The 26,448-nt window shown below is 38.7% G+C and overlaps 1 protein-coding gene across 2 annotated transcripts; it reads left to right on the top strand.

Moving 5' to 3' along the window:
• The first annotated feature begins 2,239 nt into the window (after window positions 1-2,239).
• On the top strand, window positions 2,240-25,198 carry LOC148693114 (TMV resistance protein N-like). Of its 2 annotated transcripts, XM_088679784.1 has the most exons (10): window positions 2,240-2,273; window positions 2,746-2,872; window positions 2,964-3,529; window positions 12,511-13,657; window positions 13,814-14,086; window positions 14,206-15,276; window positions 15,389-16,072; window positions 16,167-16,753; window positions 17,243-18,189; window positions 25,052-25,198. In XM_088679784.1, exons 3-10 carry the CDS (start codon window positions 3,003-3,005, stop codon window positions 25,054-25,056), a joined length of 5,241 nt encoding a protein of 1,746 aa, XP_088535910.1. In that variant the 5' UTR covers window positions 2,240-2,273; window positions 2,746-2,872; window positions 2,964-3,002; the 3' UTR covers window positions 25,057-25,198. The 2 variants fall into 2 exon arrangements, with proteins under 2 accessions (XP_088535910.1, XP_088535911.1); XM_088679785.1 differs by lacking the exons at window positions 2,240-2,273; window positions 2,746-2,872; window positions 12,511-13,657; ... (3 more) ...; window positions 16,167-16,753; window positions 17,243-18,189 and adding exons at window positions 18,837-19,983; window positions 20,140-20,412; window positions 20,527-21,600; ... (1 more) ...; window positions 22,481-23,064; window positions 24,024-24,979 and having other exon boundaries at window positions 2,944-3,529; window positions 25,092-25,198.
• The last annotated feature ends 1,250 nt before the right edge of the window (window positions 25,199-26,448 follow it).

Raw genomic sequence — 26,448 nt, forward strand, 5'->3', positions numbered from 1 at the left:
TACTTAAAATCCAGAAACAATTTATTTTTAGAGTCCAGAAACATTGACCCGTCATTATTATTGAATAGCATGCATATCTCAAATTTATTTATTTTCTGAAGAAACAAACGATGAAAATTGAAAAATAGTACCTCGAATACACTATAAATAATAACAATGATCACATTTCAACGAAATAATACAAAATATAAATTAAATAGCATGAGGATTCATATTTTTGTTTGAAAGAGAAATAAGGTCTGCAAAATAACGATGAACTCCATTCATGACGAAAATTTGAAACTCAACCTAATAAAATTAGGGGTAAAATTGACAAATCATAATTTATGATATTTGCGCTATTTTTAGTTGGACTACTTTAATATGGGCCTTTTCCTAATCATTAAACAAAACTTATAACATGTTTTTTTTACTAAAATTAAAATTTTTCAAGTAAATTTCATTAATTTTCCTTTTTTTAAATGAGATTTTATAAAAAAAGTTACTTGCATTCTAAAACTTTTATTATTATTATTATGCATTACAAATATTTTATATTTAGAAAGAAAAATATACTTATTAAAAGAGTATAATAAAATTTTTAGATTGTCAATATGCTTTTTTTTATTAGCATTCCACAGTATGTTGATTACACCTTTCATTAAAATTTAATATTAAATAACTTACATACCTAATATGTAATGACAGTTTCGACCTTATAAAGTTTAAAAAAAAAATCCCAAATTACTTTTCACATGTATATCATAAGTTTATTTATCTTCTTCAACTCTCAAAACCACTCTCATCCTCCATTGTATAATTAATGAAACTACAAATATGTTAATTGAAAAAATTATTCTTGACGAATGAAATGTGAAATCAACGTTTTCGGAAACTTTACATGAGGTAAGACTTTGTATTTTCATTGTTTAAGTGATTTCAACGACATCGGCATGCATATAGTTGCGTTATGAATGATATCCATTAAAAACAAATATGATTGATGATGAGAATCACACCTAATAAACCTTAGCCACATTAGATTACAAAGATCCCTTGATTTTAAAAGCAGCGTAACAACCTAATCTCTTCTCTAATTAAATGATTCAATAACTAAATCCATTCCCATGATTCGATCAAAGGAAAAGAAGAGGAATAATCATCAACCCTAATATTTATTTAATCCCCATTACCCAGTGCCACTGCTCTTACTCTATACAAAGCTCAACACTTCTATAGCTGCTGTTTTTTTTGGATTTTTATCTTCCTCATCCATTGTTGCGAAAATCATCTTCTTCATCTACTGGTACATAATACCCACAGCCTTCCACCTTTCCATGAAAGGGATAGGGAAACATGATGGGATAAACACATTCAAATAATCAAACAATTGTTGGCACCACTCCAATATAAAAATTTAAAAAATTTCGAAATTGCACCAGCTTCAGCTTTACATCGAAGGTTCTTTTGGATGACCTTATGTATTTGCAGTTAAAATTTGAAAAGTGGGGTATACGTAGAAAATGTAAGTTATATGGTGAGAGTGTGGGGTGTGAGGCTATATAGGAAAGTAAATGGGGTGTAATAAGATAAGTTTAAATTAAAAAAGCAAATATGGGTTGTAATAAGATAAGTTTAAATTAAAAAAGCAAATATGGGGTGCATTAAGTATGTGAGTTGTATTTAATAATATGTGGGGTTTCAATATAATAAGCCTTGGCAATAACATTTCTATATTTTTATGTTATTTCATTATCTCTGTTTTATTATAAAAATTTGACTTGATATTTTGTTATTAAAAAAAATTCGACTTGATACTTTGTTTTATCATTTTATCTAAATTACCTATTAACAAAATCGCTTTGTCAACTTAAGGAAAGTAAAAATATAAAGTTAACTTTGTCAATGAACTAAAAAAATTATCAAATTAACTCCCAACCAGGTGATCATATTAGTTGTTATTATTTTTTCTTTCACGTTTCTCTCAAATAAAATAAACTTTTAGTGACAAAATAGTTATCCAAAAACAGTGGCAAAATACATGAACATCCTTTTCAATGACAAAACAATAGTTTGAAGGTCGTCACCAAAAGATTTTATCGACATTTTATATTCTATCTTTGTAAATTTTATTTTTAAAATTGTATAAGCACGTGCATAACGTTGTACAATTGCTAGTTCTTATTAATTAGAGCAGGGCATATTTTTGTATTTTTGTATATTTAACTATTTACAAATTCTGCAGATTGAGCTTTATTGCAAGTGACATAAAGGAATTATGCATGTGCACTATGGTATGAGTTCAATTGTCACTTATTTTGTTCTCCTAACAGTTAACTATTAACCAATTAACTTTATCGTTCGTAAAAAGCGCATATATATATATATATATATATATATATATATATATATATATATTTTGTTATCAACTGTGTCTTTGCACCTCTACCGATTGACTCTTGTTTGTTTGTCTTTATCTTATGTTGATTATTTTATTCTTTATTTAAATAAATTAATTTACAAATTATTTAAAATAATTAAGGAAAAGATGAAGTCAATGGTGTTGATTTTTGTTATTTTATTTTTTACAGCGACATCAACTACTTTGAACGTGGTTTTTTTTTCTTTTTTCTTTTTTTTTTTCAATTAAACTGACTTATTCAAAGAATTCTGAATTGGGAGAGGTATTTTATGGTATTTTGAAAGCTTCACCTATTTAGTATTCTCACATGATATACAGGAACTAATTTAAGCGTCGTTTCGCAGTAATACTAAGAGAACTGCCGTAGTCCAGCAAACTCTCCTAAAGAAGAAAAGAAAGATAGTTCAGCAAAACCTCTCTTCTCTTAATTATACAAATTAATATTCGTATCACTATCGACCTAGCTAGCCAGTAAGTTACTTAATTTACTCCACTGTCTTCCAGCGCGTTCATAATTTTATATCTTATTTATCCTCTTTCTTCTTCCTTCTCTTCTTCTTAGCCTTGTGGATATTCTTCGTCTCCTTCAACCCAAACACCAATGGAGCATGGGGAAGTTCTAGCAGATTGCATGGGAACCCAAAAGGCGCATTCATCTCCTCCAACCCCTGAATACGTACATGAGGTCTTCCTGAGTTTTAGGGGCGAGGACACCCGCGATGGGTTTACGAAATATTTGTACACTGCTTTGAAAAGGAAAGGAATCAATACATTTCGGGATGACGATAAACTTGAGAGGGGAAAGACCATTAAACCAGAACTCTTGAAGGCAATTGAGGAATCGAAGTTGGCAGTCGTCATTCTTTCAGATGACTTTGCTTCTTCAACGTGGTGTTTAGATGAGCTTGCGCATATCGTAAAGTGCAATGAAGACAAGGGGCTTCAAATTTTTCCAGTTTTCTATTACGTTGATCCATCTGAGGTAAGAAAGCAAAGAACAGGAAATTTTGGCAAGGCCCTTGCTAAGCATGAAGAAGATTTCAAGAACGAAATCGGGAAGGTGGAAAGGTGGAGGGAAGCTTTAAAGCATGTGTCGAATATCTCCGGATGGCATATTCAGAAAGAAAGGTACGCACTTCTCTTCTCAATGAAGTAATCGTATATCTGAACTGTTTTGATAACAATATATGCCGTGAATTATGTTAGACATTTAATTTTGAAATAACAAGTTAAATGCTTGTATCACATTCCATAAACTTTACTATATAGATTTCCAGATTTGTAAGTGATAAGGAAAAACTTTTTATATGAAGCCATGATGAAATACACCAACTGATCTTCTCCTTCTGTATTCCAAAGTGCCCAGGCAATCGATCGGTCAAGCATTCAGATCAGAAAACAAGCCATGATGAAATAAACCAATTGATCTTATATATAATAATCCTCCTATCAAAGAGTAATTGTGGGCCAATATGGAGAGAGTGGGTTATAACCTCTCTGTGTTGGTTATTCCAATATGTCGTTTCCAAATAAAAGTCCTAATATATCTTCCTAATTTAAATGTAACTCTATTTTCCGTCAAAGAAAATATAACTCTGTTTATTTTTTGAAAGGCTTAAATGCTAAAATGGTCCCTTGTAGTCATTGGGTCAATTTAGTCCATATGTTTTCAATTTGACCAATTTGGTCCTTGTGTTCATCTCCGTTAGCCAATTACAGATATTTTCATCTAATTTCTATAAAGGAATTTATAAATTATTTTAAACTTTTTTCATTTAAAATATTTAAAAAATGAAATAAAATTAAAAATGGAAATAAAAATTATTCTCCTCCCAACTCCCCGACCTCCTCCCTAACTTTACCCCCTCTCTTCTCTATGTCGCAACCTTAATCATTTTTTAGATTGGAAGTTTTATCTCTTATATGTGTTATTTATCATTGATTTGTATTTTTCTGTACATAGAAAAGGTAATTATATCTTATATAATTTTTCTTACGAATTTTTAAAAAGAGATTGAATGAAATGTTCTTAATTGGCTAGTAGACACAAACACGATGACTAAATTAGCCAAATCGAAAACAAGGGGACTAAATTGGCCATATTGCTATCACACAGGGACCATTTTGACATTTAAGCCTATTTAAAATGGCAAACTCACATAAGTAATAAGTATAAAATACTTTCATCCTTCCACATAAGTGTAGCCAATTTATCAAGCACAATTATAGTCTGACGTGTTATCTGATAGACAAATTAATCCGATACAACACCAAATTATTATCCGACGACTATTTATTCGATTCGACTGAAATAATCAGTACAGTCTGAGTTGCCAAACGAAGCCTTAGAGAGTAAAGTGACCGCTACCACCTACCACCACAATTGTTGCCACCACCATCGACATAACCATAACCTTCACCATGTTAAGGAATCTGCTCCATCAACTGCTGCTCCACCAACTGCCGAATCTGCTCCATCAACTGCTGCTCCACCAACTGCACAATAAGGAATCTGCTCCATCAACTGCTGCTCCACCAACTGCACAATTGGGATACAACCTGGACAGCAGACCTCATGTGCTCTGATGTGTTGCAGCATGGGCACGTGGCTGCAATATTCCTGACAGCAGCATGGGCAGCAAGCATGTGTCTTTAGTTTATTGCATGTGTGTGTGTGTAAGATGTATATAAAACATCTAACTGTTATTACAACAGATTGAATATAGAAAACATATCATTTGTATATGGTATCACGAGCCCAAAAACTCCAACGAGCAATTTTTTTTTTCTGATCCATCTCTTCCCTGTCTTCATCCATGGCCACTGACGCCTCTACAACCAACCCTCTACCAGACCTTAACTCCACTACTCCCACCTATCTAACTGTTATTACAACAGATTGAATATAGAAAACATATCATTTGTATATGGTATCACGAGCCCAAAAACTCCAACGAGCAATTTTTTTTTTCTGATCCATCTCTTCCCTGTCTTCATCCATGGCCACTGACGCCTCTACAACCAACCCTCTACCAGACCTTAACTCCACTACTCCCACCTTGATCACCATAAACGCTACAGCCCAATTACCTGTGAAACTCACACCCACTAATTACCCATCCTGGCGTGCTCAGTTCAACGCCCTTCTTTACGGCTACGATCTCATGGGTTATGTGGATGGTTCTCATCTCTGCCCATCAACCACTCAAACCGTGCTTCGCACCTTTTGGATTCGGCAAGATCAACTCCTCCTTCATGCGATTCTTGCTTCCGTCTCCCCGCAGGTCATCTCCCTTATTGCCTCTGCCAAGACATCCAAGGAAGCTTGGGACAAGCTTCTTCATCTCTTTGCTAGCAAAGCCCGTGCCCGCGTTCTTGGTCTCAAAGAACGCCTTACTTTCCTGCGTCGTGAAAACAAGCCTGTCTCTGAGTATCTACAAGAAGTCCGCATTATTGCAGACGAGCTTGCCATCATTGATGTCCCCCTCTCTGATGATGATCTCCTCCTCTACATTCTTAATGGTGTTGGCTCGGACTTCAAGGAAATTGCTGCGGTAGTTCGCTCCTGCGACACCTCAATCTCTTTTGAAAACCTGCATGACAAACTGGTTGAACATGAAGCCGCTCTCAAGCGTGATGATACCACTGTTCTACCCCCAGTGATCATTGCCAATGTCACTCAGACATCTCGCTTCCACACCTCAAATCGTGGCTTCCGCTCTCACAACTCCAACTCCAACCGTGGGTCCTTTCTCTCTCGCAATCCTTCTCGTAGTTCCTTTGAGCACCCCCACACATCTTCCACTGCCACCAATTCTCGTGGTTCCTACAAGTCCATCCAACAATCCTTCACCGACAATGGTCGCCGCTCTACCAACATGAACAACACAGGTTATCGTGGTTTCTGTCAATGGTGTGGCACTCAAGGTCATAGTGCCAAACGCTGCCCTCAACTCCAATCTGGACCTTCCAGTACGCTAGTGGCCAATCCTACCACCCATGGCCGGTCCACCTCTTCTCCAACATGGTTGCTTGATTCTGGTGCCTCTCACCATGTTACCTCTAATGTCAACACTCTCTCTGGTGCATCCATATATGATGGTCCTGATGAAATAATTATTGGTAATGGTTCAGGTTTGGGTATCACACATGTCGGTTCAACCACTTTACCCTCCTCATCCTCCCAATCTTTCAGCTTATCAAACGTTCTATGTGTTCCTTCTATGAAAAAAGACATTATTTCTATCTCTAAATTTAATAAACAAAATAATACCTCTATTGAACTTTTTCTTGATTTCTTTCATGTCAAGGATCTGAGCACGGGGGCGGTTCTTCTTCGAGGCCCGAATAAGGATGATGTGTACGAGTGGTCTCCTAAATCATTTCATCAACCACAAGCTATGGTGGGTGTGGTGGTCTCTCCCAACCTCTGGCATCGTCGTCTTGGTCACCCCAGCCATCAAACTCTCCAACAAGTCCTTCGTATGTCTTCCATTAATGTGTCTTCCAAGTTGTTCAAGTCTGTTTGTCATTCATGTCTCTGTAATAAAAGCCATCGTCTCCCGTTTGGAACTTCGTCTCTCACCAGTCATGGTGCATTAGACCTCGTTTATAGTGATGTTTGGGGCCCTGCTCCATACTCTTCAATTGATGGTTTTTCTTACTATGTTATCTTTGTTGATCATTTTATAAAATATATATGGCTCTACCTTCTCAAAAAGAAATCTGATGTGTTTTCCACTTTTGTCACCTTCAAAGCACTTTGAAAATTACTTCAAAAGAAAAATCACTAGGTTATACACTGATGGTGGGGGCGAATTTATCAAACTCCAACATTTTCTCTCATCCAATGGCATCACCCATCTTCTTACACCACCTCACACTCCTCAACACAATGGAGTCGCCGAACGACGACATCGTCATATTGTTGAAACTGGTCTCACACTTCTTCATCAAGCTTCTTTACCTCTCACCTATTGGTCTTATGCCTTTAAAACAGCTACCTATCTTATCAACCGTATGCCCACTCCGATTCTTAATAATCTCTCCCCATTCACTCAACTATTTGATGAACAACCCAACTACTCCCGTCTTCGTACATTTGGGTGCTTGTGTTTTCCTTGGTTACGTCCTTACAATTCCAATAAATTACTCCCTCGTTCCCGCCCATGCCTCTTCCTTGGTTACTCATCTAATCAAAGTGCGTTTCAGTGTCTTGATCTTTCTTCCCACAAAATTTTTATCTCTCGGCATGTTCAATTCGATGAGTCCACTTTTCCTCTTGCTAACCTCCCTTCCTCCACTCCCCATGTCACGGTTGATAACTCTCACACTTGGGTCTCTTCTCTTTCTCCAGTTACTCATGTTCCTGTCCACTTACCCACCATGCCTGTTGAGTCGGTTGTTTCTTCTTCGCTGCCACCACACGTCACATCATCATCATCATCAGAATCTGCCCCTGTCTCAGAACCGTCACCATCCGCTGCCCCTGATCCCTATTGCTGCTGCTATCCCTTCTCTCTTACCATCACCCAATCGCCAAGCATTGGTCCCTACCTCTACCGCACCTATATTCACCCCACCACATTCTCCAACCCAAACTGATCACGTCCAGCCACCTCCCCCCAACAACTCCGTTCGTACATACACTAGAAACCCTCATAAGACTGTTGTCACCTTTCCATCCTCTAACCCAACCTCCCCCAACCCCCCCGTACCTCCTGTGCTCCCCAATCATTCCATGATCACCCGTGCCAAAGTCGGTATCCACAAACCCAATCCTCGGTATGCTATGACTGCTACTAAACATCCCATTCTCTCCTCAGTTGAACCGACATGTGTCTCTCAGGCTGTCAAGGATCCCCTTTGGCGACAAGCAATGTCCAATGAGTTCAATGCGTTAATTCGCAATGGTACATGGGAGCTCGTTCCTTCCCTTCCCTCTCAAAATCTTATTGGTTGTAAGTGGGTGTTTCGTATCAAACGGCATCCTGATGGCAATATTGACAGGTACAAGGCACGCTTAGTTGCCAAGGGTTTTCACCAACGTCCTGGTATTGATTTTTCAGATACTTTCAGTCCGGTGATCAAACCTACTACCATACGCATTGTTTTGCATCTTGCCGTGACTCATAAGGGGCCAATTCGTCAGTTGGACGTCAACAATACTTTCCTTCATGGCACACTCCGTGAAAATGTCTATATGGTCCAACCACCTGGTTTTGTTGACTCCAATCATCCATCTCATGTGTGTAAATTGAGGAAAGCCCTCTATGGCATCAAACAGGCTCCCAGGGCATGGTACAAGGAATTACACTCATTTCTGCTCTCCCATGGCTTTGTCAATGCCATCTCTGATGCCTCACTCTTTCTCTTGAATAAAGGGACTGCTGTAATTTATTTTTTGGTTTATGTTGATGATCTTCTTATTACAGGAAACGATTCCTCACTTGTAGCAAAGTTCATTCACCTGTTGGCAACTCGGTTCTCCGTCAAGGACCTGGGCTCCTTACATTACTTTCTTGGTGTTGAAGTCCTTCCCACAACCACTGGCCTATTTCTCTCTCAGCACAAGTACATTCATGATCTTCTTGTCAATGCCAAGATGGATGGTGCAAAGGCTGTCAGTATGCCTCTCTCCACCACTCACTCACTCATGCTCCATGATGGCTCCGCCCCAACGGATCCCACTCCCTACCGTCGTCTTGTTGGTGGACTTCAATACCTCAGTCTTACACGCCCTGACATCTCCTTCACAGTCAATAAGCTCTCTCAATTCATGCATTCTCCTTCCGAGACTCACTGGCAGGCACTCAAGCGTCTTCTCCGCTACCTGAAGGGTACCCTTTCCTTTGGCCTTCATCTTTGTCGTCGCCCCTCTCATCGTCTCTATGCCTTTTCCGATGCTGACTGGGCTGGTGATCGTGATGATCGCAAATCTACGACTGGCTATGTTGTCTATCTTGGTGGCAATCTCATCTCTTGGAGCTCCCGAAAGCAGCGGTCTGTCTCTCGCTCCTCTACCGAAGCCGAATATCGGGCCATTGTTGCCACCACTGCTGAACTCATATGGATTCAGTCCTTACTGCGTGAACTTGGCATTTCTCTCCCCACAACACCGGCTGTTTCTTGTGATAACATTAGAGCCATGTTCTATTGTGCTAATCCGGTTCTCCATTCCCGTATGAAGCATATCGATATTGATTTTCAGTTTGTACGGGATCGTGTCACTCGTGGTCTTCTTCAAGTCTCTCATGTCTCCACTACTGATCAACTTGCAGACGCTCTAACCAAATCCTTGCCACGTCCACGTTTCCATCTCCTTCGTTCCAAGATCGGTGTCTCCGATGGTGCCACCGTCTTGCGGGGGCGTGTTAAGGAATCTGCTCCATCAACTGCTGCTCCACCAACTGCCGAATCTGCTCCATCAACTGCTGCTCCACCAACTGCACAATAAGGAATCTGCACAATTGGGATACAACCTGGACAGCAGACCTCATGTGCTCTGATGTGTTGCAGCATGGGCACGTGGCTGCAATATTCCTGACAGCAGCATGGGCAGCAAGCATGTGTCTTTAGTTTATTGCATGTGTGTGTGTGTAAGATGTATATAAAACATCTAACTGTTATTACAACAGATTGAATATAGAAAACATATCATTTGTATACACCATAGTCACCATTGTCATTACAGCTATTGCCGCCATAGCTACCACCACCACCAAAACCGCAACTGCCATCACTACCACCACAACCACAACTATCACCATTGCCTTTACCACCATTGTTACCTTTGCACCCCAATCACCACATCCCACTATTAGCACCACCACCATACCTCCACCATTACTGCTGCCATCACCACCACTGCAACCACCATTGTCCTAGCCACTGTTGTCCTCATCCATACTCCTACTACGTACCATGTCCATTTTGTCATTGTATACAATTACAACATTTTACATTAAAATTTACCAAAATACTTTTTACACTACTTTTCATACTCAACACTTTTAAAATACAATTAACCAAATGCTCGATCTGCTTTACTTTACAACTGATTATTCCAAACTGGCCCTTAGAGTTTAGCCGAATAAATTCTAAAACATCATTGGGCTCGGTTTTGTACCAATTCTTTCGTTTGCTTCAACTACTCCATATCTTTTCTTATAGTCTCTTTCAAAGCCTTCCTATGTCTTCCTCTACCCCTTTTTCCCTATGCCTTCGTCTCATAGTCGCATCTTCTAACTGGAGCATCTGTAGGTCTTTGGCTCATGCATTCAAATCATCTTAACGCATTTGCTCTCATTTTATCTTCAATTGCGACCACTCATACTTTTCCTCGGATATCCTCATTCTTAATCTTATCCTTTCTCGTGTGCTCACACATCCAAAGAAGCATTCTCATCTCTGCTACACTCATTTTTTGCACATGCTGCTTTTTGACCACCCAACATTCTGTTCCATAAAGTATCGTTGGCCTTATTGCCATCTTATAAAAATTTTCCTTCAGCTATAGTGGCATACGCACAACACACCCCATGCATTATTCCACTTCATCCACTAGCTTGTATTCTTTGATTGAGATATCCATCTAATTTTTCGTTATTTGCAAGATAGATCCAAGATAACCAAAACGTTCACTGTTTGATACTTCCTGATCTCCAATTCCCACCCCTATCTAATTTGGTTTCCCATTCCCACTATACTGGCACTTCATATACTCTGTCTTGAACTCCCACACAGTGTAGCCAATTTATCAAGCAAAGTTGTTGAAGAAAGTTGAGGTTCCACCATAAAACCAATTAGCAATATGGGGAATAGCTCCACTAACTTATAAGCCCATGCAATGTCTCTCTTCCCATCATTGTGAGATTCATTCTTAATCCGCCTCCTCATGTGTGATGAGTTTTCAAGCCTAACACGTTGCCAACACAATAGGGTGACGTGGAGCGCGTGTGGCCGTTTGGCTTCACAAGTGAGACAACCTACTCTGATATCATGAAGGAAGTTGAGGTTCCACCATAAAACGAATTGGCAATATGAGAAGTAACCCAACTTATAAGTCCATGCAAGGTCTCTCCTCCCATCAATGTGGGATTCATTATCAACTGTTATATCATACCAAATAATGTATAGTGGTCACTGAGTTATAGATAAATTGCAGATGATATTTAAGCTGATAATTATGATACATATAGTTGAACTTTCGAAAACTTGACACAAATATTTTGTACCAACACTCAAATCACGAACTAATCAGATCATAACATAATGTTGCAACATGGAATAACAGAAGAGAGTTTGGGTACCATGAAACTCCCACATATCAATGGTCCTATGATGTAGTGAGCATCGTGTTATTCCGTGCAGCTTTTGCCAAGCTAAATAAACCTGCATCAGAATCAAAAAGAAATTTCACTTCATAAGCAAACTATCCTGATATGATTTCACTTATCAGATAGTAAACTATTCTTTTTCATAAGCAAACTATCTTGATATGATTGGTTAGATAGATTCACACTATTTTTTTTTCTCACCATTATTTGTTTTTAACATCTTATTTATAGGTATATTATCCGTTTATGTATTTGTTCCTTTAGTTAGGTCGGATGATATGCAAGTGGGTTTATGTTGGTATGTTAGCATATGTTTGTAATGCTCACGTGCTGCGTTTATAATCACTTCAATCAAACTTTATGTGATTCACTTTTTCATTACTTATGCCTAAATCCCTTGGAATTTGGAAGTTCCTCACCCCAAACACACCATGAGAAATGCATAACATTACAAAATGTGAGGAATTTGCAAATGACTACTTGGAAGGCATCATTTACAAATCTCTACCACATACCTTTGTAATGCCCATGAGATGCATTTTCTAATTCCTCATATCTACCTTTGTAGGGGACGTTGTTGGTTTCTTTAAGAGTGAAATTGGATTTCAGAAAATAAAAAGATAAAAAATTGTGGGGTGAACTTGGATAATTGCAGGGTCTAGATAGAAAAAAAACTATTCTTTCGGACTCATCACACATTATCCCTTTTCTATTTTTGTATTGATGGCTGATGGGGACTTCTTACTAAAAATGCTTTATTATTTTTTGTAGGTCTTATGAGTCAGAAATTATTCAGGAGATAGCTCAAAAGATTTTAGATCTGCTGAAACCGTTACGTGCAAACAAGGATTTGATTGGAATAGATTCTCGGCTAAAGAAAGTGATGCAGTTGTGCTTTGATCCAGCGCCACTATCCAATGATGATGTTCGCACAATAGGGATATGGGGAGTTGGGGGCATAGGAAAGACAACTCTGGCACGACAAGCTTTTGAAAAGATCGTGTTAGAGAGGAATGAGGAATTTAAACACAGATGCTTTCTTGACCGTGTAAGAGAGGAATGCGGAAAACACGGCCGAGGTCTAGTGTACTTGCAAAATTATCTTTATAAGACTCTGCCGGACAGCAATCAAGATGATCAGACACAAGACATCAGTAAAGGGGAAAAGCTGTTAAGTGCAAGACTCCGTTTCCATAAGGTGCTCATCGTCCTGGACGATGTTGATGATTTTGAACAGATCAAAGCTTTAGCAGATTGTTCTTGGTTGGGTCCAGGAAGTCGAGTCATTGTAACAACCAGAGACAAGACGACGTTAAAGAAGTGTCAAGTAAATGATGATAAAATATACGAGGTTGAGAAACTGACTCCTGGAGAAGCTTTTCAGCTCTTCTGTCGGAAAGCCTTTAAGAAAAGTTATGCTCCAGATGATCATTATAAAGACCTGTCCGACAAATTTGTCGAGTATGCCAGTGGCCTCCCATTGGCTCTTCAAGTGCTAGGTTCATGCTTGAATGAGGAAAAAGATTGGGCAGAAGTGTTGGATAAACTTAAAGAGTATCCTGAAAAAGGCATTGATGGTGTGCTTGAAATAAGTTGTCGTGGATTAGAGAACACACAAAGGGAAATCTTTTTAGACATTGCGTGCTTCTTCAATGGAGAGGATGAAGTTCGTGTTAAAAAGATACTAGAAAGCTGTGGCTTTTATCCTAACAATGGTATACTTGACCTCGTTGATAAGTCTCTAATTACAATTGAGCACAATAAACTGTGGATGCATGATTTACTACAACAAACGGGTCGACAAATTGTTGTCAAAGAATTTCCTAAAGAGCCGGGAAAACGTAGTAGGTTGTGGGTTAATAACAAGGCTTACAAAGACACAGAGTCGTGGCATAATGAAGTACTCACAGAAAATACTGTAAGTATTAATACTAGTTTGTGAGTTAATTATTCAATTAAGGGGTTATATAATTGACCCAACATACCTTTATAGGTGTTTATAAGAATTTGTTAATTTTCTGTCTTACCAGATTGCTTATATATCTAACTTTTGAACCTTATCTTTTTGGCATAGGGAACAAATCTTGTTGAAGGCATGTTCCTATGCTTGCCTGAGACGAGAGAAATAAAGTTGGATGCTGACCCATTCTCAAAATTGTACAACCTAAGATTGTTGAAGATTTGTAATGCAAACTTTTCTGAATGCCCTGAATATTTCTCTAAGAAGTTACGGCTTTTGGAATGGCATGACTATCCGTCAGAATCCCTGCCATCGAGTTTTGGACCGCATCAGCTCGTTGAACTGAAGATGCCAAACAGCCGCATTAAGCAGCTATGGAATGAAAGGGTAAGACACTCTTTACTATACCTATTTTTTCTGGCAGTGAAATTATGCGCAGAATTAGTGGAGGAAGATGTTCAGGCTAAAATATTTTTTTTTTTTCCTTTCCTAATATCTCATAACAGCTTCCGCTGATGGAAAATTTGGTGCAAATCGATCTTTCCAACTCTCAAAGCTTGACAAAGACTCTGGACTTCAGTATGGTCCCAAATCTAGAGGAGCTGATCCTTGAAGGCTGTGTGAAATTATTAGAGCTTCACCCGACAATTGGGAACCTCCAACACCTTCGTTCATTGAATTTAAAGGGTTGTGAAAGTCTAGAGAGCCTTCCCCCTATCAGCTTGGGATCTCTCAAAACTCTTATTCTTTCGGGCTGTTCAAAACTCACTGAGTTCCCAGAGATTGTGGGAAGTATGAAAAAGTTGTCACGACTTTATTTAGATGGAACATCTATAAGAGAGCTGCCGGTAACATTCGAGAAGTTGAGAGGTCTTATTTTGTTAAATCTGAAAGGCTGCAAGAACCTTCATTTGAGTCGTTCAAGCATCCTTGGTAGTTTGACATCTCTGAAAGATCTCAATATGTCTGGCTGCTCGCATGTTGAACTGCCTGAAAACATAGGGAACTTGCAACATTTGGAGGAGCTTGATGCCTGTGACAGCGGCATAAGAAAAGTTCCCTCCTCCATTTCACGTCTGAATAAGCTTAAACTATTATGTTTAAATAGATGTAAAGATGAGCAAATGGGTTTGCAGTTGCCTAACTCTTTCTCAGGTTTGACCTCATTGTATAGATTAAATCTAAGTCAATGCGGTCTTGAGGAAGGAGCCATCCCTGATGATATTCACTGCTTATCGTCATTGCTGTATTTGGAATTGAGAGAAAACAATTTTGTGAGCTTACCGGCAGGCATCTCTCAACTTCCTGAGCTTAAACAACTTGCCTTGGCTAGGTGCAGAAATCTAGAGTCGTTACCAAAGACTCTTCCATCCAAACTAACAGACGTAGAAGCTCATGAGTGCCCAATGTTGAAAAATTATTCAAGTAATTTGACAATACGGGCTGATGGCGGTTTCTGTCACGTAGATTGTGGAAACCCTTGCGAGAATGAGGAGAACGAAGACTATTGGGCGAACCATTTTCCACTTCCAATTCCAGAAGACCATGCTGAAACACACCTTCCTAAATACATAGAGGTACTCATTCACCACATTGGTCTTTCAAACTACCAAGCTTCCTCACACTTCTATATCATATAGCCTCACTGACGTCTTAATTTCGTCTAATTTTTCTTTTTCAAATTTGCAGGAGCGAATAAAAAATGAAGAGCCATTTCAATTTCGTTTTCCTCACAGTGCTATAATTCCCGACTGGTGTGGTGAACATTCAAGTCGGCATTCTGTAACTGTCCAACTATCTGATAGCACGTGGATAGGGTTTGCCCTGTTTGTTGTTTTTGAACTTCTCGTGAAGGAAGATTTTGATAACAGTCGGGAAATGGAAGACACTTTTTGCCATTTTAGCACCCCGGAAGGTCGACTTAAAGATCCTCTAGTCCTTGAAAAGTTTAATTTCAGAAAGGGGTCGTATGGACTTTGTTGCTATGAGCCACGAGGTGGGCAATTTGCAGGGCAATTGAATAAGGAAAGTACGCTACTTAAAGCTTCAGTTTCAACGAATAGACCTGATCTGAAAGTAAAAGGGTGCGCATTACAATTAATATACCAAAAAGATGCTGCAGCGTTTGCTCACAATTTATCAGAATCTGCTAATGGACATCTGAATTTGAATTTTGGTCGACATTGTAAGAGAATATTGGATCGGGCAAGGGAACTGAAAAACTCTGGTGAGGTGACAGTAATTGGCTCTAATCTACAAGAGCTAGGATCAACTTCAACTTCAAATCAAGGCAGCAGTAGCCAGAGTACTACTTACTCTAACATCGAGCAGTCAAATGGGGAGTTAGAGCTGTTGCTTTCAGCACTGTATGAGGTCTCTCTTTCTCTCTCTCTCTCCCCTCTCCCTTTCCCTCTCCCTCTCCCGCTCCCTCTCTCACTAAAAGTTTAATTATATATGTACTGTGTAGGGATGCAATGGACGCGAGAAGAATTTTCATTTTATTTTTTCTCATCCTATAATTTCACGCTGGTTCATCCATCACTATACCGGAGGCGTAGCACTTTATCGCCTTCCTCAACACTTATATGATGACAAGAGATGGGTAGGATTCGAACTATATGTTGTCCTTACCTGGTCTTCATCTGATTACAACAACCGTCCCCATTCTGCGCGGCTCCATGTTGATTTGTGTTCCCCTGAAAGTCGTATAATGCATAGGTGCATCAAAACACACAGTTGGCTTGGACAAAAGCAACTAGTTGTTTTGCACATCCCACGTGCGTGTTTTTCACAAGACGAGTTGGATCAATGTCAAGGTGTTGGCGCTTTGTGTAGAACCAGTACCCCAGACGTGGAAGTCGAAGTGTGCGGGAGCCGTCTGGTATATGAGCAAGACTTGAAAGAGTTAATCAAAGCATTAGCAACTGAATGCACATTCAAGGGACCACTCGACCTACTTTATGTGCAGGCACGAACATATGTTGAAAACATGGTGGAAAGTCCACTTCGTGAAGCTTTAACGGTTCAACGTGAAGCACCAGTACCTCAATTCAGGTTAGAATTTTTTATTTATTTAAACACCACTCTTATCTTAGTTCACCCCAAAGTTTGTAAGAGGCTAAAAACTCATACTCATGAAATAATAAACACACCAGTTTTAGCCTCTTACAAATCCAAAACATGAGAATGAGTTTGGGGGTTCTGCTAGCTCCATGTGATCATGCATCATGTTTATGAGTTTTTTTTGTTTTTTGTTTTGTTCTTTTCAGATTTGTAAGAGGCTAAAAATGGTGTGTTTGTTATTTCTCATTTTTTTTCTTTTCTGTATTTACTTTTTGAAGCCTCAATGAGGATTGTAGGATTAAATACCACAATTTTAACTGTTTGCACAAGAAGTCTGTGAGTTAAAAGGTTTTAATAAAGAAAAGTGATGGGTGAACGCAGATACGAGTGATGTTTAAATATAAAGGCCCTGTGGAATATTTTCAATCTAACAAAGTTAATTTTCAATCTAACAAATATTTCTGTGGAATATTAATGCAGAGAGATCTGGGAAGTTTCTAAATTGTTCTGGCAAGATCTGCTTCTGAACTCAGGTCCTGAAGAACAAGTAGATGAACAAGATTTCACTTCAAGATTGGACTACTACATGTGCTATCTTGAACAAGAGCAAGTCCTTGTGGAACCACTTGACCATCTACTTGTCCATTCCAAACGCTATCTTTTGGAAAATAGGGATTCCATCCAACAACATGATGCGGAAAGATATTCAGAATCATTGGATAGACGGTTATACATCATGGCTGAGAATCAACTCTATGGAAGCTGTAATATAGCTGCGTGGAAAAAAAGTATTGTGGTGTTGCTTCAAATTTGGGAGGAGGCCATTCTCAGTCTCAAAGGACATACAATATCTGTTTTGAAGCTTTTCGATCCTTCCGCACCGTACAACTTTTGTTTCCCTCAGAAGCAAATTCTAGAATGGTTTAAAAATCAGACTAGTAAGTCATCCAAGATCGGAATGGAACTACCTCAGAGTCTGTATGATGATGATAATTGGAGGGGACTTGTGATATGCGCTGCTTTTTCAGTCCATGAGCTTCCAACTGCTACCCTTGAAAAACGGGGTTCAGAAATGACTGTCGAATTTATGTGTCACTTAAGTACTGAGGAGTATTGCTTGAACCCTATTCCCATTTGTTCCACAACTAAAGAGAAATTCAAGTGGTTGCATCTCCGTGGATTTATCTGGCTGACTTACATACCCCGAATTTTCCTGGCAGAATTCAAGGACATAACACTTGTACTAGCCAGAATTTATCATACTTGCCCAGGCTTGACTGTCGAGGATACCGGTATTCGTCTCTTATACAAGCACGAAGTGGAGGAGCTAAAGCAATCAATGACCCAGTGCTGGACCTCCTTCTTTGACAATTCAGACCTCATCCGTCAATTCGTAGAAGAAGATGAAATTATGCAGTCGAGTGGTTGCATATCAGTGTATGTTTGTAATGCTCATGTGCTGCATTTCTAATCACTTCTGTCAAACCTTATGTGATTCATTTTTTCATTAATTATGCCTAAATCCCTAGGAATATGGAAGTTCCTCGCCCCAAACATACCATGAGAAATGCATAACATTACAATAGGCGAGGAATTTGCTAAGGACTACTTTGGAATGCATCATTTACAAATCTCCACCACATACATGAGAAGCATTTTTCTAATTCCTCATATCTAACTTTTTTGTGATCTATTTTTCTTTATTTTGCCTAAATGTCTTGAAATTTAAAAGTCCCTCACCTAAACATAATCTAAAGAACTTACAAATGAATTTTAACTAAAGGTCCTTTTTTCTTAATTTTTTGTTGGTGTGATTTTCTAATTTTGTATTGCGAGAGAGAAGACACACAGAGAGAGGACGACGGTGAGGCTCGTAGGGGCCGTTGTTGTTTTCTTTAGGAGTGAAATTGGAGAAAATAAAAAAATAAAAAATTGTGGGGTGAACTTGGATGATTGCAGGGTGTAGATAGAAAAAACTTGTTCTTTTGGACTCATCACGCATTATCCCGTTTCCATTTTTGTATTGATGGCTAATGGGGACTTCGTACTAAAAATGCTTTACTATTTTTTGCAGGTCTTATGAGTCAGAAATTATTCAGGACATTGCTCAAAAGATTTTAGATCCGTTGAAACCGTTACGTGCAAACAAGGATTTGATCGGAGTAGATTCTCGGCTAAAGAAAGTGATGCAGTTGTGCTTTGATCCAGCGCCATTATCCAATGATGATGTTCGCACAATAGGGATATGGGGAGTTGGGGGCATAGGAAAGACAACTCTGGCACGACAAGCTTTTGAAAAGATCGTGTTAGAGAGGAATGAGGAATTTAAACACAGATGCTTTCTTGACCGTGTAAGAGAGGAATGCGGAAAACATGGCCGAGGTCTAGTGTACTTGCAAAATTATCTTTATAAGACTCTGCCGGACAGCAATCAAGATGATCACATACAAGACATCAGTAAAGGGAAAAAGCTGTTAAGTGCAAGACTCCGTTTCCATAAGGTGCTCATCGTCCTGGACGATGTTGATGATTTTGAACAGATCAAAGCTTTAGCAGATTGTTCTTGGTTGGGTCCAGGAAGTCGAGTCATTGTAACAACCAGAGACAAGACGACGTTAAAGAAGTGTCAAGTAAATGATGATAAAATATACGAGGTTGAGAAACTGACTCCTGGAGAAGCTTTTCAGCTCTTCTGTCGGAAAGCCTTTAAGAAAAGTCATGCTCCAGATGATCATTATAAAGACCTGTCCGACAAATTTGTCGAGTATGCCAGTGGCCTCCCATTGGCTCTTCAAGTGCTAGGTTCATACTTGAATGAGGAAAAAGATTGGGCAGAAGTGTTGGAAAAACTTAAAGAGTATCCTGAAAAAGGCATTGATAGTGTGCTTGAAATAAGTTGTCGTGGACTAGAGAACACACAAAGGGAAATCTTTTTAGACATTGCGTGCTTCTTCAATGGAGAGGATGAAGTTCGTGTTAAAAAGATACTAGAAAGTTGTGGCTTCTATCCTGACAAAGGTATACTTGACCTCGTTGATAAGTCTCTAATTACAATTGAGCACAATAAACTGTGGATGCATGATTTAATACTACAAACGGGTCGACAAATTGTTGTCAAAGAATTTCCTAATGAGCCGGGAAAACGTAGCAGGTTGTGGGTTGCTAACAAGGCTTACAAAGACAGAGAGTCGTGGCACAATGAAGTGCTCACAGAAAATACTGTAAGTATTAATGCTAGTTTGTGAGTTAATTATTCAATTAAGGGGTTATATAATTGACCCAACATACCTTTATAGGTGTTTATAAGAGTTTGTTAATTTTTTGTCTTACCAGGTTGCTTAGATATCTAACTTTTGAACCTTATCTTTTTGGCATAGGGAACAAATCTTGTTGAAGGCATGTTCCTATGCTTGCCTGAGACGAGACAAATAAAGTTGGATGCTGACCCATTCTCAAAAATGTACAACCTAAGATTGTTGAAGATTTGTAATGCAAACTTTTCGGAATGCCCTGAATATTTCTCTAAGAAGTTACGGCTTTTGGAATGGCATGAATATCCGTTAGAATCTCTGCCACCGAGTTTTGGACCACATCAGCTCGTTGAACTCAAGATGCCTAACAGCCGCATTAAGCAGCTATGGAATGAAAGGGTAAGGCACTCTTAACTATACCTACTTTTTCTGACAGTGAAATTATGCGCAGAATTAGTGGAGAGATGTTCAGGCTAAAATGGTTTTTTTTCCTTTACTAATATCTCATAACAGCTTCCGCTGATGGAAAATTTGGTGCAAATCGATCTTTCCAACTCTCAAAGCTTGACAAAGACTCTGGACTTCAGTATGGTCCCAAATCTGGAGGAGCTGGTGCTTGAAGGCTGTGTGAAATTATTAGAGCTTCACCCAACAATTGGGAGCCTCCAACACCTTCGTTCATTGAATTTAAAGGGTTGTGAAAGTCTAGAGAGCCTTCCCTCTATTAGCTTTGGATCTCTCAGAACTCTTATTCTTTCGGGCTGTTCAAAACTCACTGAGTTCCCAGAGATTATGGGAAGTATGGAAAAGTTGTCACGAATTTATTTAGATGGAACAGCAGCTATAAGAGAGCTGCCAGTAACATTCGAGAAGTTGAGAGGTCTTATTTTGTTGAATCTGAAAGGCTGCAAGAACCTTCATTTGAGTCGTTCAAGCATCCTTGGTAGTTTGACATCTCTGAAAGATCTGAATTTGTCTGGCTGCTCGCATGTTGAACTGCCTGAGAACATAGGGAACTTGCAAAATTTGGAGGAGCTTGATGCATGTGACAGCGGCATAAGAAAAGTTCCCTCCTCCATTTCACGTCTGAATAAGCTTAAACTATTATGTTTAAATAGATGTAAAGATGAGCAAATGGGTTTGCAGTTGCCTAACTCTTTCTCAGGTTTGACCTCATTGTATAGATTAAATCTAGGTCAATGTGGTCTTGAGGAAGGAGCCATCCCTGATGATATTGACTGCTTGTCGTCATTGCTGTATTTGGATTTGAGAGAAAACAATTTTGTGAGCTTACCTACACGAATCTCCCAACTTCCTGAGCTTAAACAACTTTCCTTGTTTAGGTGCAGCAATCTAGAGTCGTTACCAAAAACTCTTCCATCCAAACTATCAAACGTAGATGCTCGTGAGTGCCCAATGTTGAAATATTATTCAAGTCATTTGACAATACGGGCTGATAACGGTTTCTGTCATATAGATTGTGGAAACCCTTGTGAGAATGAAGAGAACGAAGACTATTGGGCGAACCATTTTCGACTTCCAATTCTAGAAGACCATGCTGAAACACACTTTCCCAAGTACATTGAGGTACTCACTAACCACATTGGTCTTTCAATCTAGCAAGCTTCCTCGCACTTTTATATCATATAGCCACGCTGAGGTCTTTATTTTGTCTGATTTTTCTTTTTCAAATTTTCAGGAGCGAATAAAAAATGAAGAGTCATTTCAATTGTGTTATCCTCACAGTGCTATAATTCCCGACTGGTGTGGTGAACATTCAAGTCGGCATTCTGTAACTATCCAACTATCTGATAGCACGTGGATAGGGTTTGCCCTGTTTGTTGTTTTTGAACTTCTCGCAAAGGAAGATTTAAACAGTTGGGAAATGGAAGACACTTTTTGCCATTTTAGCACCCCGGAAGGTTGTCTTAAAAATCCCCTAGTCCTTCAAACGTTCAGTAACTTCATAAAGGGGTCGTATGGACTTTGTTGCTATGAGCCACGAGGCGGGCGAGTTGCAGGGCAATTGAATACAGAAAGTAATCTACTTACAGCTTCAGTTTCAACGAATAGACCTGATTTGAAAGTAAAAGGGTTCATAGTACAACTAATATACCAAAAAGATGCTGCAACGTTTGCGCACAATTTATCAGAATCTGCTAATGGACATCTGGATATGAATTTTGGCCAACATTGCAAGGGAATATTGGATCAGGCAATGAAGCTGAAAAACTCTGGTGAGGTGACAGTACTTGACTGCAATGTACGGGAGCTAGGATCAACTTCAGCTCTGAATCAAGGCAGCAGTAGCCACAGTACTACTTACTCCAACAACGAGCAGTCAAATGAGGAGTTAGAGCTGTTGCTTACAGCACTGTATGAGGTCTCTCTCTCTCTCTCTTTCCCTCTCTCTCTCTCTCTCTCTCTCTCTCTCATTAAACAGTTTAATTATATATGTACTGTGTAGGGATGCAATGGACGCGACAAGAATTTTCATTTTATATTTCGTTATCCTATAATTTCACGCTGGTTCTTCCATCACTATGCTGGAGACGTAGCACTTTGTCACCTTCCTCAAGACTTATATGGTGACAAGAGATGGGTAGGATTGGAACTATATGCTGTCCTTACCTGGTCTTCGTCTGATTACCACAATGCTCTCCGTACTCCACTGCTCCATGTTGATTTGTGTTCCCATGAAAGTCGTATAATCCATAGATGTATCAAAATACACAGTTGGCGTGGACGAAAGCAACTAGTTGTATTGCACATCCCACGTGCGTGTTTTTCACAACATGAGTTGAATCAATGTCAAGGTGTGTGCGCTTTGTTTAGGACCAGTAGCCCAGACGTGGAAGTTGAAGTGTGTGGGAGCCGTCTGGTATATGAGCAAGACTTGGAAGAGTTAATCAAAGCATTAGCAACTGAATGTACATTCAAGGAACCACTCCATCTACTTTATGCGCAGGCACGAACATATGTTGAAAACATGGTGGAAAGTCCACTTCCTGAAGCTTTAACAGTTCAACCTGATGCACTACTTCAATCCAGGTTATATTCTTCAGAATTGTTTTTTATTTACACACCACTCTTATCTAGTTCACCCCGCAATTTAATTCAAATTTTCACCCTTTCTCCCAAAATTGCTCCTATTCTATTACTTTCACATCCACACCCACAGAGAAAGAGAGAGAGAGAGAGAGAGGTAAAATGACCTTTTCCTCCTCATATCATTCTGCGCGTTTGTCCATGTTGCACAATATTAATATAGTTCCATGGGTATGAGTTTGGTTCCTAAAACGCATGAAAGGAAACGGTAGGGGCTGATTTGAGTTTCGATTGTATTCTGCAGACATGAGTGTGAGTTTGGGGGTTCTGCTAGATCCATGTCATGCACCATGTTTGTGAGGTTTTTTTTTTATCGTTCTTTTGAGATTTTAGAATTCCTCGGGAGTTTTAGTGAAGTGTGTCATGTGAACTGCAGTCCGAGATTGTGTTCTCAAAAAAAAGCTGGGGGATGGAACTTGGAGACTGGGGAGAAGATGAGAGTGAAAAGGGATTGGGTAGGAGAGAGATGTGTGAAGAAAGGGCAATATTTTTTAGGAAGTGATATTTACACACATTTTTTTGTTTCTCACATACTCCGCTTTATTTTTAACTATATCGAATTGAATAAATCAAATAAAATCAATGACATGGATTAAACAAGGGTTTGTAAGATGCTAAAAATGGTGTGTTTATCATTTCTCTTTTTTTTTTTCTTCCTGTATTTACTTTTTGAAGTGTCAAGGAGGTGCACAAGAAGTCTGTATGTGACTTTAGGCAAGTGAGCACAGGAAGGCTTAAGCATTTAAAAAGTTTAAATAAAGAAAAGTGATGGGTGAATGCAGATAGGAGTGACGTTTAAATATAAAAGCCCCAACTTAATTTCATACGCTGACAATTTGTTATCATGCACTGCAAAGTTAATTCTTTCGATCTAACAAATTTTATGTGGAATAATAATGCAGAGATTTCTGGGAAGTTTCTAAATTGTTCTGGCAAGATCTGCTTCTAAACGCTGGTCCTGAAGAACAAGTACATGAACAAGATTGCAATTCAAGATTGGACTACTACAGGTGCTATCTCAAACAAAAGCAAGTCCTTGTGGAACCACGTGACCATCTACTTGTCCATTCCAAACGCTATCTTTTGGAAAATAGGGATTCCATCCAACAACATGATGCGGAAAGATATTCAGAATCATTAGATAGACGGTTATACATCATGGCTGAGAATCAACCCCATGGAAGCTGTAATATAGCTGCGTGGAAAAAAAGTATTGTGGAGTTGCTTCAAATTTGGGAGGAGGCCATTCTCAGTCTCAAAGGACATACAATATCTGTTTTGAAGCTTTTCGATCCTTCCGCACCATACAACTTTTGTTTCCCTCAGAAGCAAATTCTAGAATGGTTTAAAAATCAGACTAGTAAGTCATCCAAGATCGGAATGGAACTACCTCAGAGTCTGTATGATGATGATAATTGGAGGGGACTTGTGATATGTGCTGCTTTTTCAGTCCATGAGCTTCCAACTGCTACCCTTGAAAAACTGGGTTCAGAAATGACTGTCGAACTTATGTGTCACTTAAGTACTGAGAAGTATTGCTTGAACCCTATTCCCATTTGTTCCACAACTAAAGAGAAATTCAAGTGGTTGCATCTCCGCGGATTTATTTGGCTGACTTACATACCCCGCAATTTCCTGGCGGAATTCAAGGACATAACATATGTAGAGGCCAGAATTTATCATCGTTGCCCAGGCTTGCATGTCGAGGATACCGGTATTTGTCTCTTGTACAAGCACGAAGTGGAGGAACTAAAGCAAGCAATGACCCAGTGCTGGACCTCCTTCTTTGAAAATTCAGACCTCATCCGTCAATTCGTAGAAGAAGATGAAATTATTCAGCCGAGTGGTTGATATCAAGGTCTTGTCACTTCCTCTGTCTCTCAATGATATTCCTTCTTCCTCTTCTCTCTCACATCAAACTCCACTCCAGCATAATTATTAATTACTGACATGATAATTGTAATATGCAGGACCATGGAGCCATCGGGACTTTCATAAGCATTCCCCCAGGCTCACAGTACTGAATTTATGGAATAAAATTCATTATGTTCGGCTCTGCTGTTGGAAGAGTACCAAAGAAGTGCAAGTAGTTTGTATAGTGCTTCGGTGTTTAAGTTTCTTCTTCCCCTTTTACCAGTTAATACATGCAAATAATTGGCGTGTGGCCTCTTTTTCCTTAGCCGGACTTTTACTGGGTTAAGGCTTCTTAGAGGCCTTATAATGAAGGGATGCGCGTCATACCTTTTAATTATTTCCATATTCAAACGTTATCCTGTTCTGAGACGTAAAGTATTAATATTTGCCGTTATGGGTATATTTAACGTGCATTGCTCTTTTCCAATCCCGTAAGTTCTCATACTAATGTTATTTATTACTACGGTCTAATGATATTCGTTATTAATTGTAAGTGAAAGATCTTAGGTTCGATTATCGCTAAAGGTGAATTTGAACCATATTATTGCTAGTCCATTATGAGGTTAAGTTCACTCCCTTCTTCTTAGCGTAGATAATATCATTTATTTACAAAAAATAAAAAATAAAAAAGTTCTCATACCAATATAGAAATTAAAATAATAGCATACGGACGATATTTTTTGTTGTAGTAGGAGAGAGAGACATGTGTCTTTCCACAATAGTCTAGAATCATTTTTAGGGAACTTTCATGAAAAAGGCTTGGGATAAGTTTATTTTAACAAAAAAAAATCATGCTATAATTTCATTTAATGAAAAAGAATTAAATATTAATGAAAAATCCTTAAATTTTAATAAAAATGACCAAAGAACTTAAATTTTAATGAAAATGACACAATTTTAATAAAAAATAAAAATAAAAATAAAAAACTAAACCCGTGCGTCCATCACGAACACTGTTTATAAAACAACACTATTTATGAAACTGAACACTATTTATGAAACTGCACTATTTATGAAACTGAACGGTACTATACTATTTATTGTTTCAATTTCATAAATAGTGCCTAGTTTTTTGTCCACTTTCATAAATAATGTCTAATTCTTGGTCATGTTTTATAAATAATGTCTAGTTATTGGGTCTAGTTAGATAAATAATGTAAGGTGGTACAGTTTCATAAATTGTGTCTTTTTCTTGGTTCGGTCTCATAAATAATGTCTAGTTACTGGTCCATTTTCATAAATAGTGCCTAGTTCTTGGTCATGTTTCATACATATTGTCTAGTTCTTACTCCAATTTCATAAATAGTGTATAGTCTAGTTTCATAAATAGTTTCCACATATTGGTTTAGTTTTATAGAGAACTGGCACCTCATCCTCGTCCTCCTGAACCTCATCATGAAGTTTTCTGTAGAC

The sequence above is a fragment of the Pyrus communis genome, chromosome 11 (assembly GCF_041283825.1).
Source record: "Pyrus communis isolate YQ-2024b chromosome 11, ASM4128382v1, whole genome shotgun sequence".
Classification (NCBI taxonomy): domain Eukaryota; kingdom Viridiplantae; phylum Streptophyta; class Magnoliopsida; order Rosales; family Rosaceae; genus Pyrus; species Pyrus communis.

Coding starts and splice junctions, on each gene's coding strand:
- LOC148693114 (XM_088679784.1), top strand. CDS start 3,003: ATGGAGCATGGGGAAGTTCTAGCAGATTGCATGGGAACCCAAAAGGCG. Junction 15,277..15,388: donor ACCTTCCTAAATACATAGAG/GTACTCATTCAC, acceptor TCAAATTTGCAG/GAGCGAATAAAAAATGAAGA. Junction 16,073..16,166: donor TGCTTTCAGCACTGTATGAG/GTCTCTCTTTCT, acceptor TGTACTGTGTAG/GGATGCAATGGACGCGAGAA.